Source organism: Diorhabda carinulata, chromosome 4 (genome assembly GCF_026250575.1).
Source record: "Diorhabda carinulata isolate Delta chromosome 4, icDioCari1.1, whole genome shotgun sequence".
NCBI classification, from domain to species: domain Eukaryota; kingdom Metazoa; phylum Arthropoda; class Insecta; order Coleoptera; family Chrysomelidae; genus Diorhabda; species Diorhabda carinulata.
In genome coordinates, this window is record NC_079463.1 from 725869 (window position 1) to 746364 (window position 20496).

The 20496-nt window shown below is 29.0% G+C and overlaps 3 protein-coding genes across 6 annotated transcripts in view; 2 read left to right on the forward strand and 1 right to left on the reverse strand.

Annotated features, from left to right (window-relative positions):
- The first annotated feature begins 134 nt into the window (after positions 1–134).
- Positions 135–3027, forward strand: LOC130893350 (AP-3 complex subunit mu-1). The gene is made up of 9 exons (XM_057799366.1): positions 135–279; positions 331–562; positions 644–703; positions 763–884; positions 952–1111; positions 1207–1320; positions 1956–2142; positions 2569–2720; positions 2791–3027. The coding sequence occupies exons 1-9, from the start codon at positions 245–247 to the stop codon at positions 2974–2976; spliced, it is 1248 nt and encodes a 415-aa protein (XP_057655349.1). The 5' UTR covers positions 135–244; the 3' UTR covers positions 2977–3027.
- A 1711-nt stretch (positions 3028–4738) lies between these two features.
- LOC130892373 (innexin inx7) overlaps positions 4739–20496 on the forward strand; it is a 34431-nt gene continuing 18673 nt past the window's right edge. For 2 of the 4 annotated variants that reach the window (XM_057797767.1, XM_057797773.1), the window contains exon 1: positions 14042–14590. The gene's annotated coding sequence lies outside the window, so the exon portion shown is untranslated. Of the gene's footprint in view, positions 4890–14041; positions 14591–20496 lie in introns of those variants that run through there. The other 2 variants (XM_057797777.1, XM_057797771.1) reach the window with 2 other exon arrangements.
- On the reverse strand, positions 12291–13639 carry LOC130892375 (innexin inx2). The gene has a single exon (XM_057797779.1). It carries the CDS (start codon positions 13482–13484, stop codon positions 12405–12407), a length of 1080 nt encoding a protein of 359 aa, XP_057653762.1. The 5' UTR covers positions 13485–13639; the 3' UTR covers positions 12291–12404.

Sequence of the window (20496 nt, forward strand, 5' to 3'; positions counted from 1 at the left end):
AAAGGAAATATAATTATTAGTTTCATAAATATATTCATATATAAAACATGTAAACATACATTTATTATTACTATTTTCTATGGATGACATATAATATACAACAGTGAAATTATATCTCCTATTATTAATTTGTCTATGGTTGACATATAATACTGGTGTAATGTGACAGTAATTTGACACAGTCTTGACAACATCACGTAAAACAACTTTTTAATTATAAATTTATGTTAAAAATATTATAGTAATGATACACAGTTTATTTATTATAAATTCTCAAGGGTGAGTATTATCGGCGACAAAAAAAATATCACTTCATCTCGGTGATTTTAGTGATGTTTTTCTTGAAAAACATTGGAGAAGTGTGATTCCACGATCAGTATGTGATTATTACCTAGAATCTCAGAGGACTAATGGGAACGATGTAAATCCGGTAATAGCAACACCCCATCATTATTTGATATCAATTCAAAGGGGTGGTGTTAGTTTTGTAGCCGTATGTATGGAAGAGATACCACCATTGTTTGTTATTGAATTTTTGCATAGAGTTGTTGACATATTTCAAGTAAGTACAAACATATTTTAGGGTCATTAGAGGTTATTTAAACAATCATTAGAAATAGCACTCATATTTTTTTTATTTTAGGACTATTTTTCAGAATGTACAGAATCGATTATTAAAGAAAATTATGTCGTAGTTTACGAGGTAATTCATTTAAAATAAACAGATTCATTTTTTAAATTATAAATTGTCTATTTTCGTAGTTATTAGATGAGATGTTAGATAATGGTTTTCCTTTAGCTACTGAAAGTAATATTTTAAAAGAGTTAATTAAACCACCTAATATATTAAGAACTATTGCAAATACTGTGACAGGAAAAACGAAGTAAGTGAATAGAATGTTTGTAAATGAAATAAGACGAAAAATATTTAAAAAAAAATCCAATTTACAGTGTTAGTGATATATTACCGACAGGTCAATTGTCTAACATACCTTGGAGAAGATCAGGTGTGAAATATACTAATAATGAAGCTTATTTTGATGTTATTGAAGAAGTTGATGCAATTATTGATAAATCAGGATCAACAGTTTTTGCTGAAATACAGGGTTATGTAAGTGAAAAAAAAATTCTGTCATCTAAATCGAGACTGATAATTTCACTTGTAGATAGATTTTATTTTATTTTTATAGCTCTAAAACCTTTTAGATTGATTGTTGTATCAAACTGAGCGGAATGCCGGATCTCACATTATCATTTGTGAATCCCAGACTATTTGATGATGTCAGTTTTCATCCTTGTGTTAGATTTAAGCGTTGGGAGGTGAGTAGATAACATGAAGTTGATTTTTTTTAACATATATTTTAATATAATATGCTATATTTTCTTTGCCTATCGATATAATTCAGAATAAGTAAAATTTACACTACAATTTGCATAATTTGATGTTGGTTGAACTACTCGAAATTACGGTTGCTTCAATTGCCCCTATGGTGTTTTGGTTATAATTCTCTCGCAGTAAAAGTTCAAATATTATATTATTGACATGGAACTACCACCAAAACCTAATTAAATGTTGTTCATTTGAACTACTCAACACTAGACCTTCATTAATGTACCCAATGGCGTTTTGGTTACTGTTTTCTTGAAATAAGGGTTGACATATCATAATATTGATATGGAACTTCCATCAAAACTTAATTAAATGTTGTTCATTTGAACTACTCAATAATAGATCTTCAGTAATGTACCTAATGGCGTTTGGGTTACTGTTTTCTTGCAATAAGGGTTGAGACATCATTATATTGACATAGAAGTACCACTGAAACCTAATTAAATATTGTTCATTTGAACTACTTGAAACTGGAGCTGCATTATTGTACCAAATAGTGTTTTGATGATTGATTTCTTGTTGTAAGACTTGAAAAATGCAATTATCTGTTTTTCAATTTGTTTAGGCTGAAAGATTACTTTCATTTATTCCTCCTGATGGAAACTTTAGATTAATTTCATATCACATTAGTAGTCAAAGCGTAGTAGCCATTCCTGTGTACGTCAGACATAGTCTTTCTATTAAAACTGGGGAACAGGCAAGGCTGGATTTGACTGTAGGTCCAAAACAAACGATGGGACGATCTATAGAAGGTACGAAAACGAAAATTCCATTTCTTTTTAAATGTAAATTTCAGTATTTTTGTTTTGTTTTATGAACTGGTGCAGCATTAGAATAATTTTCAGTTATAAATAAGAAAATTTGATATTTCTCATTGAAATTCATTTTTCAACTAAACATTGAACTTGTTTTGCACAATAATGGTAATCACTTCAATTTATAAACATTTTGTAACAAATCTAAGAAATATTTCATCGTTTTTGGTTAAAACGAATTATAAATTATTCCATAATGTGAATTAATATAAATTTTGTATCTATTTCATCGTAACTGTGCTTCTAGTTGAATTATAAATATCAGTATATTACTTTAAATGAAAAAAATAACGAGTTTATATGATGATTGTTGTGCCCTTGTACCGTTTCCCACTATAAATATGGAATCCGTCACCTTTTTAGGTGTCAAGTTACAAGTAATGATGCCGAAATGCATTTTGAATTGTGTATTAACGGCCAATCAAGGCAAATATAATTTCGATCCGGTTTCCAAAATTCTACACTGGGAAATTGGTAAAATAGACGTTACAAAGTTGCCAAATATCCGAGGTTCTGTAAGTACATTCGATGTCTCATTTCCCTTAAATTTTGTTTACCAGTATATCAATTGGTATTTTTATTTAGGTTTCTATAGCCAGTGGTACGAATACATCAGAAATAAATCCGTCTATAAACGTGCATTTCACTATAAGTCAATTAGCAGTAAGTGGACTAAAAGTTAATAGACTCGATATGTACGGGGAGAAGTATAAACCTTTCAAAGGTGTTAAATATATTACAAAAGCCGGTAGATTCCAAGTGCGAATGTAATTATTCCAGTTATAAATGTATAAGTGAAAAATAAATCTTTTTTTGATAAAACTTTGGGATTTTTTATTTATTGGTCTAAGAAATTCCTCACGTTGTGGCTCAAATCTAGTAAACTTCAAGGTAAGTACCAATTTAGTACATATTTACATAGATAAGTGATGAAAATTCATTTTTATCAATATTTGATATCTTAAAATCATTTAAAAAATTTCTAAAGCTTATTTTGTATCAATATTTCAATATTATATTTCATTTTGAGTCTATTTGCTGGTTTCCTAGCAATCTTATTGTCTTATAAACAAAAATTTAAAGAAAATATCATCAGTGAATTTTGGTCATATATATGTATAAAATTCACAAAAGAGATATGATTTTCTTTTGGTTGCTTCTACAAGGCAATAATCTGCAATTCTCTTCCTATTCTAGCAAGTCTTCAGATTCAAGATCAAAGTTTTGTATCTTTTACGCATTTAGTCATTTTAAATTCAAAAGAAATGACACTTTTCCAGTTCCAGACATATTTGTACACAAAAGAACCGACATTTTTTCCAGTTTTAGACATATTTGCATACACAAACTCAATTCACCACACCATTAAAAGTCTTGACTAGAAGACACTAAAGATATTATATGGTAAAAAATCATGTAATAAATATGAAAAAAGAACAAATTTTACTTAGACTTGTTCAAAAACATACCTCGTATATCATAACTCAATGTTTATGGATAATACTAATCTGTGCAGAAAATGTGTTAATGAAATTTCGTTCACTCCACAGTTAGAAAATTTCTTTTTAAATAACTTTTACTTGCTTTGTCGTGGTCCTCTGAACATATTTACGTTCCTCGACCTAAACTGACAAATTTCTACTTTTAAATGTCTGTTAATCATTTTAAAAGGCCTTTAAAGTTATTACAAGTTCAACATCGACATATTTATGAGCTTTTTTAATAAAATCTTCATGTATTCCACAATATAAAAAAGAATTAATCCAAAATCATAATATAACCAAAACACAAATTCGACTGACATTTGACATAAACACTAGTCTATGCTCAAGTAGCACTAACAGCCATAACTTATAAGTGTTGATGTCATTGATTGATTATAAAAACATAACCAGAAATATATTTCATTAAATTTCTTTCTTTTTGCATCATTAATGATAGATAATAGAAAAATTTAGATGTACAACACATAATAAAATAAAACGACAGTTGACTTTTCTTTGTTTCGTAATATAAATATATATAACCTTGAAATCATGATTGGTAGGTCAAATGCTTGACCTATTGTTGATTAGAACTACGTATTTTGGAATAAATATTATGGCGCCGAAAGTGTATTTACATCATTGTCTATATAAGATTATATTTTATATTGAAATGGGAACACGTTTAATTTACTTTATAATTACATTTAAATGTTAATAATAACTATGATATACCTACTATTTATTTTGTTTGTTATTGAAGAGCTTATCAAACGACTTTATTCAATGTCTAATAAAATATGAAATAACAGAATCTTCTGGTGTTAAACTTGTAAGTTTAAAAAAAAATCCCATTCTAGATTTGTTCATAAAACACAATAAAAGCGTGACTGATAAGATTTTATTTAATTCAAACAAATTCTGAAAGGATTTTTGTATGACATCGTTTTATTAACTTTTATGATATAATATAAACATGACACATTTTAGTAACAAAGTCATAAAATTTTAAATTATATCACGTCTTTTCGATGCACCCATAAAACTAAATCTTTTCGATGAATTCCATTGTGTGTGAATTTTCTTACTGACAGTTCTGCCGCGCATAATACGGTTCTTTCTAATATACAGGGTGATTCAATTAGTACAGTGATGTTATAACAACGGAAACAAGCATATTATAGAGTCGATATTTTTCCGGTAGGTGGCACAATCTATTATCTACTAAATTATTAATCGAATATACATTAATTAGGAATATATACCCGAAAGTAATCATTTAAATCTAAAGCATAAATTATATTTTTAATTCTATTATGATAATAGCTTATGATGGAAATTTGAGGTTAAGATCTTTACTTCAACTACTATCTACTTTTCTTGTGTTTTTTATCGTTAAATATTTAATTGGAAACTTTTATATGGATCTAAAATGTCCAATTGTTGTTATAAACACCTTGTACAAGTAAAATTATTTTATGCATTTAATTTACAAGACACGTTCAAGTGATAACTGCTGAGTATTGTATTCTATTTTTGTATAATGATATAATAAATTTTACTGATTATGTAAGAGGTTAACGTCTGCTAATTGCAGTACAATTCCTTTTATACAGAGTGTCCCCATTTGAAATTTGTTTTATTTAAATTGTTTATTCTGTATTGTAGCGTAAGGACTACGCGGAGAGAGATGATTTCTTCCTATACAGTTTTATTAAAAGTAAATAATTTTTTTTACTATATGCATAATACCATAATAATTAGGCTACAATTAATAATGTTTTTACTCAATATATTTTCCTTACTCGCTCCTAGATCCGTTACTATATTGGCAACTAGAAACGTGAATTAATCTTCTTTTATTTTGGTCTGCTACAATTGTGGATATACAGCCATCTAAAACGTATCGACTATATTTGGGTGTATATTTATTTTATAAACAAAAATAAATTAAACAAAGTCCATTTCTTATGCTCGTATTGACACAATTTCGATATAGATATGTTTTTAATTGAATTTTATGGTAATTTTTTAGTGTAAATTCTTTATTGTTGATAAATGGAAGTCCATATTTTGATTGTATATATTTATTTTTTGATAAATAAATAAATAAAAGAAAGATTATTGACGATATTCCAAGTTTTGGATTTTTTAGAACATTCATCATCAGTTATACTTATAGTTATTTCCATAAATTTAATTAGCCGAATCTTCAGTCGTAAAAAGTTAGGTTATGTTTGTGCTTGTTTTCGGTACGGTCCCTCGCATCGTCATCAGCAAACAAAAATCATTTTTTAAATCGAATTTTTTCGCAAGAGAGACATTTAAACAGAAATTTGAAAAATCTATGACTATTATAATGCCTATTCAGTACCAACATGGAAGATTCGAGAAAACTATTTTATTGTTTTAATATTTTTGATAACTAAACATTTTAACAGGTGCTGATATTTCGAAATATTTATAAGAATACTAGTTTATCATTTTATCTAAGTTCATTAAAATGATATTATAAAGAAAGCACATATACGAAATACGATCTAGTTTATGATTAAACAATGTTGATAGCTGACTAGAATATTTTCAAGTTATAATAATAACGAAGCAAAAAAAACACGTTCTTTTTAAATAACTTCATTATATTTATATAAAGAAGAGTAGTCTACTGTTTGGTAATTAGATATTGTTGTTGACCATTCGAGATATGATAAAAATCATGAACAAACCGCGTGTGCCAATGTAGACGAAACATTGTTTGTGTCTTACCGAAAATTTGGGTCAATAATATACGAGGGTTATATTAAAACTTTCCTAGATATCTAAATATGTTTATTTTTCAACATACGCTTAGTCTTAAAATAGGCGTCCTTCCTGCAGATGAACTTTTGAGGTTAGGAAACATGAATTCATTCATCATTCATTTTTAGGTTGACTTTTAATCAATATTTCTTCTGGATGTTATTTTCGAATAACCCTCGTAACTACCACGAAATATTAATATAATAATTTTTTAACAAGAAAAAAAAACCATAACAAATAAGGTGGTGTAATTTGATTGTTTAATCATTTCAAGGTGATTTATATAATTATTTTGTTATTAACAAAACGTATTAATTGTAATGAAAATATATTTTTAATAGATTTGCTACTGTTGTTATATTATGTCAGTGAAATATTCCAAAGAACAACTTCTTAGAATCAGATATTTTAAACAACCACGGTCACGAAATTAAATCAGCTGGTAGGGAGCGGCACATTGCCAATTCGAAGTTAACATCAGGTTCAATGTATAATTAACGTAAAATTCTATTAAACCAAAACAATATATTCTCACAACAATTCACCACAATGCACCCTTAGTAATATTATAAGACAGGAATATGTTATTTAATCATTGTATAATTTATAGAAACTCAAAAAATTATAAATTTAATAAGGGGAAATTTATTCTATAAAAAATATTTAATTCTTCCATTCGTAATTTGGTAAAAAACGAACAATACGGGTACCATTTTGATTTATTTTCATATTATATAAAATGTACCACATCTACCTTCATTCGATCCACTTTGGCAACATTGCGAGTATAAATCTTCAAGCAAATTATGACCGTTGCCGTTTAAGTTCTTGGTTATAAACAAGCAGGTAGTTCGATGTTAGGGATGGGTAAAAACTATACATTTTTATTGGTATATTTTACAATAGAAAACCTGTCTAGAAATGTCCATGGTTTTGTGTACTTTCTCTTGACACTAAAGATACTTTTAAACGGGGATATTGAATTTATGATGACCTATTCGGTGTTGTTGCTTGGAAATGACGAATTTTTTCAAGTGAAGAATATACGAGGTGCGATTAAAAAAAACGATTAAGTATTCGAAATGAAACAATGTTAAATATTATATTTGGTGTCGATTGAAGTATGTTTATTCGAAATGGTTTTCACCACAACCAAAAAATAGCCGTAACTGAAAATAACCGTTAAAAATTACCTTTCCTTTCATAGAATATTCAAAAATATTAGGTAACTCCTGAGTGTTCATAAAAATCCTTCTCTATCAACAATCCAATATACAGGGTGTTAAAAAAAAAGATTATGTTCATGCTAATTAAGTTTCGAGATATGACAACATTGAAGTGAATATGTCAAATTTGACATTGACATTTTTAACGGTAAACGTATTCACAACGTGTCGTTATACGAGGGCTATTTGAATTATTTACAGATACTTGAAATATTTGTTGGTCACGCTGGAAAAAATGCTTTCTACTGAAAGTATACAACAAAAAAAACGAAGTAATTAAGTACGTCATATGAACAGTTACGTTCCCGAGGAACCTAGTAACAATTTATAAGAAAAATAATCAAACTTGTCATATAATACAAACTCGTATTTTTTATGTTCACCCTGTAATATTACTTTGCATTCTTGCATCGAATAGGCCGTGGTAATAAGGAGCCATGCAAAGCGAACTGAATCGTTATCCTTCTTTAATATACGGAGTGTGTGAGAGAGAGAGCATGATAATGAGAGGGGAACGGGGTGGGGGAGGTATTTGGGTAACACGGTGGTTAAAGTGGGCGGAAACCGGTCGCCGCTGTCTCTGTTCAACGAAGAAACCGACGGTTGCGAGAATATTGAAGAATGACTGGTTGGAGACTCGTATTAAATACACATTTCTTCTTAGATATTCATTATCACGATGTGAAATATTGTTTGCATTCTTTTTTTATTCTGATTTAAAAACAAACAAACTATTACTACGAGTATCTATGTTCTAGAAGTTTGGAAAAATGTTTATTGTTGTAAACACTGTTTTGGTATACATCCAGCTGCTTTTCCACCGAAAATTAAATGTGTTATATTGAAATTAATCGTTTAGTTTAACTCATTGTGCTAAACAATGCATTCAAATCTTCATTATTACTCAAAATAACCTCGAAGAGAATTGGAATGTCCATATTCGAAATCATACTAGACGACAACTGTTATTTCGACCTTGGACGCTTTCCATAGTGTAACTTATAGATAGAAAAGCCTTTATTTTCTTCATTGGACTATTTTACTGCTCTCTTGTGTTTGGTTTCTGGTTTTTTGCCTATTTTATCCATCTCTTTATTGGAATTCTTCAACTTTCCAACCTCGTTACCCTTTTTTTAATCCATCTCATCACATTCCTCGGTTCCCTTTAATATCTTGATGTCTCATTCTTTCAGAGTTCCATTTTCTTCGTATTTATATATTCGCCACACACTGTATATATCTATTATCTATAATTTTTTGTTAATTAAAATTTATTACTGTCCATGTAAATTAAAAATATTCAAATAAAATAACTTTATAACCATCTGGTGTGTCTCTTTTTCTTAGTGTAATATCGTTCATTGCAGAAAAGCCATAAAAACCGAGTTGGCAACAGGATTTCTCTATATTATTTACACATTAAAGAAGATGACCGTGACCTTTTGTCGGGATTCTCATACCGGGTCTCCTTATTCGCCTTTGAAACTTTATTTTACCTGGTCCTTTTCATTTTTATACTATAGAAAATCGAAAACATTTGATAAACAAGATGGCGCTTCTTAATGACGTTTAATAACGTAAATATGATTAGATAAAAATAACAAAATGTCTGTCTATGATACCTAATAGAATGATGGTATACTTATAGGTTAGTTTATGGTAAAAACACCGTTATGAATATATTAAGAGAGAATCTAACGGTTCGCGTTCATTGACAAATCGTTATTCGTTGTTATGTGACCGAAAACTATTTCGATTAAACAAACATTTTAATCGGTTGTTCATTTTTGATCTATCATGTTTTTTACAAATTCTCGTATCCATAAACGTATTTCTATGAAATTATATCGGACGTTTCTCTTCTGAGTTCCTAGTATTACAACGTTGCCAAATCACAAGCTAAGCGTGAGGTTTCGGGAATCGATTTAAATAATTAAAAATAAAAAACAATATAAAATTATTATACTAAATTTATTTGCAATTCCATACAAATTTGATAAAAGGCACTTATGTCTCTTTTTCACACGTAATCAATAATATACAATATAATTATATAAAATCAGAACACATACTTTTATACAAAATACAATTTAAAAAAAAATTATTGGCGACTTGATTCGTTCTAGGCTATTTATTTTCACTTGGAATTGTATGCGTATGGAAACTTACCCTAAACTACTTTCTAATCATCACATATTACGATTTAAATAGTATACCTTGAAAATATAATTACAGCAAACAGTTTAGGAGTGCAGGTGTTGAAAATTTTCCAAAAAATTTCATTATACAAAATATTTCGTACGAAATAAATACATATAACTAATTTATATTTACTAATTGAGAGAAAAATGTTTATTTAAATGTATAAACGTCATATAATTTGTTGTAAATACTTAAATCTTATAAATAAATAAAGTACGGTCCTGTTCGGTCAGTATTTACGCCATTACGATTTCGAAACTATCACACGACAATACAGATTAAGTAAGTTATACACGATACGGTTTACACGTACAACTTTGACAGCTCAGGTACGGTATTTATCAAATTATCTGGATCTCGTGCAATAAACTTTAATTTTTGATCATTTTTTCGGCTAATTTGTTTCTAAATTTATAAAAAAAACGAAAAAAATTTAACAACAATCAATTGTTCTATGGCTTCGTGAATTTATTTGTGTGTTGGGCTTAAGGAACTGGTTTTATTTTTGAAAAGTCAGTCTTTTTTTTGGAATAATCGTGATAAAAGTAAAACTTAACAGGAATGTGTATTATTACAATGTTTAAAATAAATTTTTTTTATGAGCGCCTGATTATTTTGCTGACAGGTATACATAAATTACGAAATTACTCCTAACAACTGTTCAGTAATTGGCAGTAATAATGTTTATATTTTTATACACATATATAGATATGTATGTATATAAAAAAAAAATTAGGAATTGTAAGCAATTTTGGAATGACGTCATTGAGCTATTGTTATAGAAAAAATTTATATTTCATAAATATCACAGCCGATATTGCCGGCCGGATTATATTTACACAGTCTTTTCTGTAATCACAGAACTATTTATCATTAAAAAGAAAAAAAACAAAAAACTCGCGAAGGAGTTCAACGCGCATGCGCAGATGTCAATTCGTTCCGTAATAAAAAAAAGAAGGCACGTAGTATAATCGAATGTCCTCTGCAAGTACCCGATAGATAATCGAAACACTTATTTATCTTTTTGTAATTATACAGGGTGTATATACATTAAAATGTTATTTGAATAAAATCAAAATCGAATAAGCATTTTTTTACGACAAATTCCGATATTTAAATCTAAATATGATTGTAAAATATAATATTTCATGTTTCATAAGAATTAAAATTTATTATACGCGATGTCCAGTCTGCAAATATAACTTTTATTATAGCGTAGTTTATTCATTTTTATTAAACCGTAATATTGAATCACCCTGTATTTTGAAATAGATTCGAATATAGCGGTATAATACTACTACTACATATTCGGAAAAAAAAATATCAAAAATTTGTTATACAGGATGTATTAATTGCAATTGTAAACGATTAAAAGTTTTATTTTATTATAGCGTAATATTGAAACACCCTGTATTTTGAAATAGATTCGAATATAGCGGTATAATACTACTACTACATATTCGGAAAAAAAATTATCAAAAATTTGTTATACAGGATGTATTAATTGCAATTGTAAAGGATTAAAAGTTTTAATTTATTATAGCGTAATATTGAATCACCCTGTATTTTGAAATAGATTCGAATATAGCGGTATAATACTACTACTACATATTCGGAAAAAAAATTATCAAAAATTTGTTATACAGGATGTATTAATTGCAATTGTAAAGGATAAAAGTTTTATTTTATTATAGCGTAATATTGAAACACCCTGTATTTTGAAATAGATTCGAATATGGCGGTATAATACTACTACTACATATTCGGAAAAAAAATTATCAAAAATTTGTTATACAGGATGTATTAATTGCAATTGTAAACGATTAAAAGTTTTATTTTATTATAGCGTAATATTGAAACACCCTGTATTTTGAAATAGATTCGAATATAGCGGTATAATACTACTACTACATATTCGGAGAAAAAATTATCAAAAATTTGTTATACAGGATGTATTAATTGCAATTGTAAGCGATAAAAATATTTATGCAATAATTTAGGAAGTTTTATTATATCGTATTTTTGAATCACCCCGTATTTTCATTACTTTACTTATATATATATATATTTTTTTAATAATAGTCAATATTAAAATATACTAAAAAAATATATACAGGATGTTATTTATTATATTTACAACGAAACTTATGAAACTTCGTCCGCCATTTTGTATAATTGTATATAAATGGAGCAAGTTAAAAAAGTGCTTATTCTGAACACCCCGTAAATACGTAATTAATCAGAAATCGTACTAAGATACATTTTATATTTTAGAAAATGTCGTACTACTAGAAAAAAATATCTAAAAAAAAAAGGAATGGATAAAAATTGTTATTCACGTTATAATTAGCAACCATATTTCTTCAATAAGATATTTTTGTACAAATTATATAGCGAAAATAAAATTTTATCATCTAGATTGGAATAAAAAAAAATAAATAATAATCTAGATAACCTAACCGCGCACAAGCAACTCAATAATAAAGTTTTAAACGCTCTCTTTGCCGTCCATTTTTTTCGATAAATCCGATATCACTTCTTTAAAAATCAAGGGATCAATATTTTTCCCTAATTGGTACAAAACGAACCAATCCCCGATCTCGCATTTATTGGCGATAGTCTCGATCTCGTTGGCGGGGGCGATGCGGCATTTCGCTCTGAGCAGGTAGAGTCTGATCTTCGGTCCGACGATAACCGTGCAACGATACAACAAAGAAATACCTGAAAGTACACTGAGAAGAATAAACCAGAACCATAAGAAGACGTAAATTTTCTCGTTGACGATGTTAAGAGGTAAAACGCAAAGACCGTCGAATCTCTGCACCGAACCGGACGGACCGTATTTGTTGAAAGTACATTTCGTTACTTTAGGAAATACTCTAGCCATCGGATCTTCCCTTTCTTCCGGCTCCATTTCCGTGAATTTCAACACGTCACTTCCGTAAGTACTAAATTCCCCATCCAAAAAGAAATCCATGAAAAATATTTGTCCGACGACGTTTATAAAATTGAGTACTTCGCATATAAAAAATCTAAACGCGTAAAAATTCTGCATATGTAAATTAGTTGTAAAATAATCGACTAACAATTGTTTTCTATCTTTTTTACAATCGTCCGAAACTATCGGACAATTAAGATCCAATACCAACATTTTAATACGTCCGCCTTCCCATGTTTTCCACAAATATCTGGGAACGTAAAAAAGCATCGCTTGGAAAAACAACACGAAACATACCCATTGGTAATATTTGTGATATTTAACTTCGTCTTTACCATCCACGTGACTGGCCACCCCGGGTTGTACGATATCTTTTCCTATATGTCCCGTTAATCTATCCGGAACGGTGAACGTCGAATAAATCCAACAATACGTATCCATAACGTTTAAGGGTATTTCATCAACTATACAGTCTATCGGGTCCCCTATATATTGTCTGCTTGTAACTAATAGAGAAAACGCTACTAAAATTATTACCGTAGCTTTGTAATGCAAACGAAATATATTGTTGTCTATGCATACTTGGTCGATTTTAAGCAGACCTTTCACCGAGCCGAACACGTCAAACATGGTTACACTACACTCACACACTTATTTTAATAAAAAACATGAAACTTTTTTTATTATTATTACTATTTAGTATGTATTAGTTCTGAACACGACTCGTGGTTACTGTGGAAGGCACTGACTGTACTGAAACTCTCTCTCTCGCATTAACAACGAAACAATTCGGACGGGGAGTGACAGTCCCCCTCTACTACGGTTTATAGCCTCGACAAGGGGTCATCAGATGCAGATGGGAAAGAAGTTTAGGTGCGTTTATTGCGGTGTTGACTGTTCGTCGAATGTGACGAAATTCCTTAGAAATTTGGATTTTTGAATTTTATCTATACGGCAACGTATTTTACATGTAAAAAATCACGTATATCATACGTTTTTATTTTCAAATAAGATATTCATAAATAATCGAAATAGGTCTAGAAACGCCACGATATGTTACTAGTAAATACCACATGTGGTGAACACATGCTAAAATAAATTAAAACAGATTTTTAAATACCGATATTTCATCGTCGTACAGCACTACCGTTCTTTTCGTTTTGATTATACAGGGTAACCAAATTTTTATTGTATCAAAACCTTCGATTTATTCAAAAATATAAATTAAATATAAGATACTTTTAATTTCTTAATGAAGTCGTCGTGATATTTGAGGTTAGGAAACAAGAAAAAGTCGTTGAGGTGAATAATCTATAAATTCGAAGTGGAATTCGCGAATTTTAGCAATAGGTATGACTATAGTGTGAAAAGATACGTTATACTTTCTTCTTCTTATACGATTGTTAAACCGCGATGCCAAACTCACAACTTTTAAATAAAACACATACTTTCACGATAAATTAAATGATTTTTGTTTAGTTTTGTTTTATTTGAATGTGGATTTCATCATTCAAACGTTAGTAATTAAATACAAGTGAATGTATCTAATTGAATCAACTTAACCTTCAACAGAAGTATTAGAAACGTAATTTTGAATTCTAAAAAACATTAAATGATTTGGCAACGTCGAAACTACAATAAGAGTGATGTTTATAGTTAAGCTTTGTACGGATTCTAAAATAATGCTTGTTTAAACTAATGGCATTTCGGACAATTTTTGAAATTTAACAACTCAGGTAAGAATTTAGGGTTTTATTAACAGGGCATTATATTTTCAATTGTTGGTAGTATTTTTGTTATTTCTTGAAATATCACTGGAAATACAGGATGTATGTAAATTCGAAGTAGTTTGTATACAGATATGATATGATGATTTGTTTTAACATATTTTAACACACTACAAGGGAGAGTGTACGGTAAAATTGATTTTTTATATTATTCAACAGTTATCGGACGATAATTCCCGAAAATTAGTGGCATTTTTGATTATGTCATTTGTCATTTTCAAAAACTATGCGTCATTTGTCTCCGGAAACTGTCTTATATCAAAATAAACCGTTTATTGACTATAGATATTGTCTTTTACAAAACCAAACTGTTATTTGTCTATAAAGATTTTGATTTACAAAACCAGATCAAAATGGCGGACAAATGAAAGAGGAGCAGGGACATAAAAAGATTCAATTCACATTTGTAGACATATAAAAACGATACTTAATGATTATATAGGCTGAATTCATATTTACTGTTTATACAAATATTTCGTTTGAAACTTGTTAGGTTAAGTTATTTGGTAAACAGGTAAAATTCTTGATTCAGGTCAATGGGTTTATAGCGGAAATAATTGATATCCGTTAAAATATTTACAACGTGTTAAAAGTCTATTTTTAGAAATATTTAAACGACAATAGATCCGTCTAAAAGTAGGTATAAATTTTCTATTTTTATAGTTCGGATATTTATGATACTAATTCATACTCAAGGTTCTTCAAACAACATTCTTCCTTTGATTCTCATTTTATGAATTTATTATGTTACGATAAAATCCTCAAGATATTATTTAAAATAATAATACTTGAGTGTAGTAACGGAATATGATTAATAATTTTATCAAAATACTAAATTGTGGTTGTAAGAATTAATTTTCATCCAAACAATCGAAATAGCACTCAGAAAAACTTTTTTTTATCAGTATTTATCTACCTCAAATATATCAGTTGAATGATTAATGAAAAAACCTCGATGTTTACAGTTCTGACATTTGTCAGTTGAATAATATTGACATTTCTATCGAATAATATCGTTTGACCAAAAAAAAACACATCAAAATTTATGAATGTCAAATCTGACATTGACATTATGAAGTTTGACATTATTAAATGGTGAACGTATTCAGAACTTGTTGTTATACAAGTTATTGTCTATAAAATCGTGACAGGCGACGAATCATAGATCTATGTCGAATCTAAACAACTCTATATATGAGTGGGCCAAAAAAACGTACGATTTTACAAACTATCTTGCGTTCGAACGTTATGAGAGGTAGCTGAGCGGGTGGTGGGGATAGGTAGCTCGGTTTTCGGAAATTTAAAACAAACAAACAAAATAAAATTCAAATTTTGGATTAGAAATTACGTTTACCGTATAAACCACAAAGCTAAATCGATGTACATTGCCGTATATAAGATTTCTTTCGATTCGCAGTCAACACGAGACGTGACAACAATGTTTCTTCTTTAAAATTCCACGAATACAAATAATTCGATGTCAAATATTAACGGTGGTTGTTAGACACAAACAATCAAATGACAAATGACAGATGCCTGGGAAAATGTTTAATTGAAATAAAAATTACATTTGTTTGCGAACACGTATAAATGGTGACAAATTATTTTCACAGATAATCGAGTTTGTTCAATCATTTAGCACGTTCTGAGAAACTGATTTTCCACGAGTCGTAATAATCAGTTGTTAATTTGTTTGAACGAAAAATAAAATCTAAATGTTTAAATAAATACATTGTATTCATCATCGTTATTAAAATTTCTATAGAGATTATTATATATAATTACTTAGAATATCTCGTCTCGTTATATATATACAGGGTGGTATTTCGAGATATTCAGTAATATATTTTATCAGCACTTAATTTCGAATATAATAGTTTGAAAGTGTTTTATTTCACGAAATCAGTATTTTCAGACGTCGACAATCAATCTCGTTTAATACTTTAATCTTTTATATCTATATCTGTTCAAGTTTTATATGATTAAATCGAAATAAAAACATCTCTTATCACGAAAAATATTTCATACGTACTGACGTTTAAAAAATTCCATAACCTAACTTTTCGGCATCAATTTTCTGGTCAACATCTATTAATAAAACTTGTCTTTTAGACTTTTAGCTTGAAAATACTTCGATATTTTTTTTAACTTGATTATTCGTACCTTAAAAAATTTTTTTTTGGGCGTTCTTTTCTTGTTTTTCAATATTTTCCTCCCTACGTCATCTCCAAATATATTAATGTATATGTTATGTCAAATATTTTTTCTTATCCATGATTTCCAATTTATTCTAATCTCTTTCTTTGTCCTTGATCAAGTTTTTCGAGTGTATCGAGTCACTAGACTGTTTGAAATCAATAAAAAGATGCAGTTCTACTTTTTATTGATAAAATTTGGTATATTCCTATTCAATTGACGTGTTTGTATCTTCTTTTTTATCTCAAATATGGCCTCTACAGTTTTTATTAACTACTCACTAAAAGGTATTATATTTTTTATCACGCCTCGTATACGTAATATAAAAGAAATTACGTGTTATTTTGAAGCGTCAAAGTGACAATTATAAAGCGAAGTAGTATGATACATTATTATATTAAATAAACTCGAGCCAACTCGATTTCTTGGGAACTGAACAGTAGCCGTCGAAGACATCGGATTTCTCGTTAAAAACGAAGACGGAATATTGGTAAAGAAAGAGTTAGCCTTTAACGAAGAAAGAGAAGGAAAACGTTTAGTCGCTAAGTCGCTTCAGGTTTTCATTGTAAGTAACCCAAAAGGAATGCAGTTCTATCAATTCGGGTACCCGGTATACCGGGTAACTTTTGTCTGACGAAGTGTTGAGTCATTCGGTACTCTTAGCAAGATTTTAAAATCCAGATCAGGACTCGAAAACTTTCCATATAAAATAATCGAATTTTCTAACAACGAGAATTTTTGTTAATAAATATGTTAATTTTTAGAGTAAAATTTGATATATTCACACAGGAAAAAGTCTACAAGTATTAAATCGGGACTGTATAGAAGCCAATTTATATCATTTAACCTGGAGATCTATTAGACGTGTTTGGAATTACTTGGTCCTACTAGAACCACCTTTGGTTATAACCAATGACATTTAGCAGCTATTCGGTCATTTTAGACCAACGTAGAAGCTTCAGATGTTTATTTTTTTGATTGGTTGCAATCCAGTAACGAAAATTTTACTTTTTCACGTGTCCATTATGAAAATGACGTTGGTAAACGTTGAAAAGCACTCAATCATTTGATTTACGAAGTTTAGAATCTGTACAGCATCCCAAGACTTTAATTTTCGTACCGATTGAAAGTTTTAAGCCCCAAATATTCGTGTAAATACGAAATAATGATAATTTATGGACGTTTAAATAAATAATTCGTTACGAACGGACCGAGTAATCTACAATTTAGACTGTTTTACAAAGCCTTAGACGACTGTATTTCGATTTAGAGTTGATAAAATTTCATGAAGGGTTTCTGATGTCTGAGTACGATCCTGTTTATTCGAGACGCGGTTCCCGAGAGACTAGTTTCATGTGCCTGTCTGTACCTAAGAACGAAAAAACATCAATTCTCGAATATTCTCTTAAATAAAAAAAAGAAGAAGAAGACAACGATACGAGAAGGTCCGTAGACTGTGTATGAGGCGTTTCGGCCGACAATAATGGCTTAATCACTAGTCAGTAGGTTATTTTCGAATCAATTAGAGAGATATCGGTCCCATTAATGTGACGTATTTTGGAAAAGATAAGTGGCAGTAGTTAATTATTATAACGTTTCATTTATAATGAAAAATCAGTAAAAAGAAAATTACCGGTATTTTTTATCGTATATTAGAAGTAATTTTAAAAATTATCTCTGGAAATATAGAGAAATATATACAGGGTATGTCCCAAACGACGAGTTAAAACTATCTGTATATGGCGAAATACTTATGGTAGAATCATGAAAATTTGTATATTTAGATTTTCGGATATGAACTTTTTAAATAAAATAATTTTAAAGATGTCCGACTTCCGGTTCTACCGGAAGTCGACTGTAATTTTGTTATTTTAAACGGAACACCCTGTATATTTTTAGACATTTTTGAAATCTACGTAAAATTTCAATAAACTTTTGTCTAAAAATTTTTTTCGAAAAATACATACTTTTTCCGTAATTAATTTTTTTGTAACAGTTGCAGACCCTTATAAATTATTTTTTTACGAAGCTACCCTTAAAGATATGAAAATGGTTTGTGCTCGATTGCTTTTAGCAAGGTTAGACGTATGTGAATCTATTTTGAAAAATTTTTCATTCTATACAGGATGTGTATAAAAAGTGTTCAAAGTTCAACTTCTTAAATATCAAATTTCTTTATTTTTTTAAATAGAACCACCCGGTTTTTCCTATTTTAATGCATTCAGGAATAAAAAATAAGTCAAATTCATGTATACTTTCCTATACCTAAACCTCACCGTTATCCAGATATTAAATGTTTTCTGTAAATTTTTAGAGATGCAGGCTTAAATTTTATTTTGATGACATAAACACTAAGAAATAAAAAAGTATTTTCCTTTATCTTGTTAAGGTCTCTAAAAAAAAATCATATCCTATTCCAAATTTTAGTCGTTTCCGAGATATTTGAGGTTTTTGTAAAGTTCAACTTTGAACACTTTTTATACACACCATGTATAAAATGAAAAATTTTTCAACATAGATTCAAATACGTCTAACCTTGCTAAAAGCTACCGAATATAAACCATTTCCATATCTTTCAGGATATCCTCGTAAAAAAATAATTTATAAGAGTCAAATTTTTTTTAAAAAAATTAATAACTCAAAAAATATGCATCTTTCGAAAAAAGTTTTCAGACAAAAGTATACTAAAATTTAACGTAGATTTAAAAAATGTATTAATATACAGGATGTTCTATTTAAAATAACAAAGTTACAATCGACTTCCGGTAGAACCGGAAGTCGACCATCTTTAAAAATAATTTAGTTGAAAAGATCGTATCTGAAAACTCCAACGTAGAAATTTTTATGATTTATTTCGCCATTTATACAGATAGTTTCAACTCGTCGTGGGACATCCTGTATAGCAACAGATTATCCTTTGTGTTTACGGCACAAAATGGCACAATGTTTATAAAAATAATCAAAATAGTTTTTATGCAAATAACACCACAACATCTAGTTCTTACCGGATCTTAATAACGATAATTCCAATTCCAATTCCAATTTAGAGTAATTATAATTTGAATCCTACGTATTCTCTACTAGTTTATCTCAAGAATAAAATGACGTCGCTTCTGATTCAATCAAACTCACTTGACACAGTTTATTCAATGAAAAAAATGAGATTAAATTGATATGACCTTTGCACTAGCGACAGAGCAAAGGTCACTGACTGTTTCTATCGAAAAGGAATGTGGTCAACAACGTTTAAGGGGTGTTCTTAACGATATATTAAATAAATAAAGTAGTTTGAATATCTATTTTTATTATTTAATGTATAACAAATATTTTTTTTTACTTCAAAGTTATCAAAAATCAATATTATAACGACGAAATCTTCTTCATACACATAGTATGTGATATAGAAACGAAAATTACTCAATTTTCAAGCACGTACTTTCCGACATGTATTCTCGAAAAATCGACATAAATCTGACAACGTTGTCGAAAATTATCCATGTTCGTGCTTCAGACAGTTGTGTCCAAGGTTACTAGAATAATAGAAGGTTTGTGACAATAACAAGATGCGCAGTAGACAAGTGACGTCACCGATTCTTCACAGCTGTGAATTCGTTGGAAATATATTCGTTTATATAGCCAGATCAGAAATAGACTACACG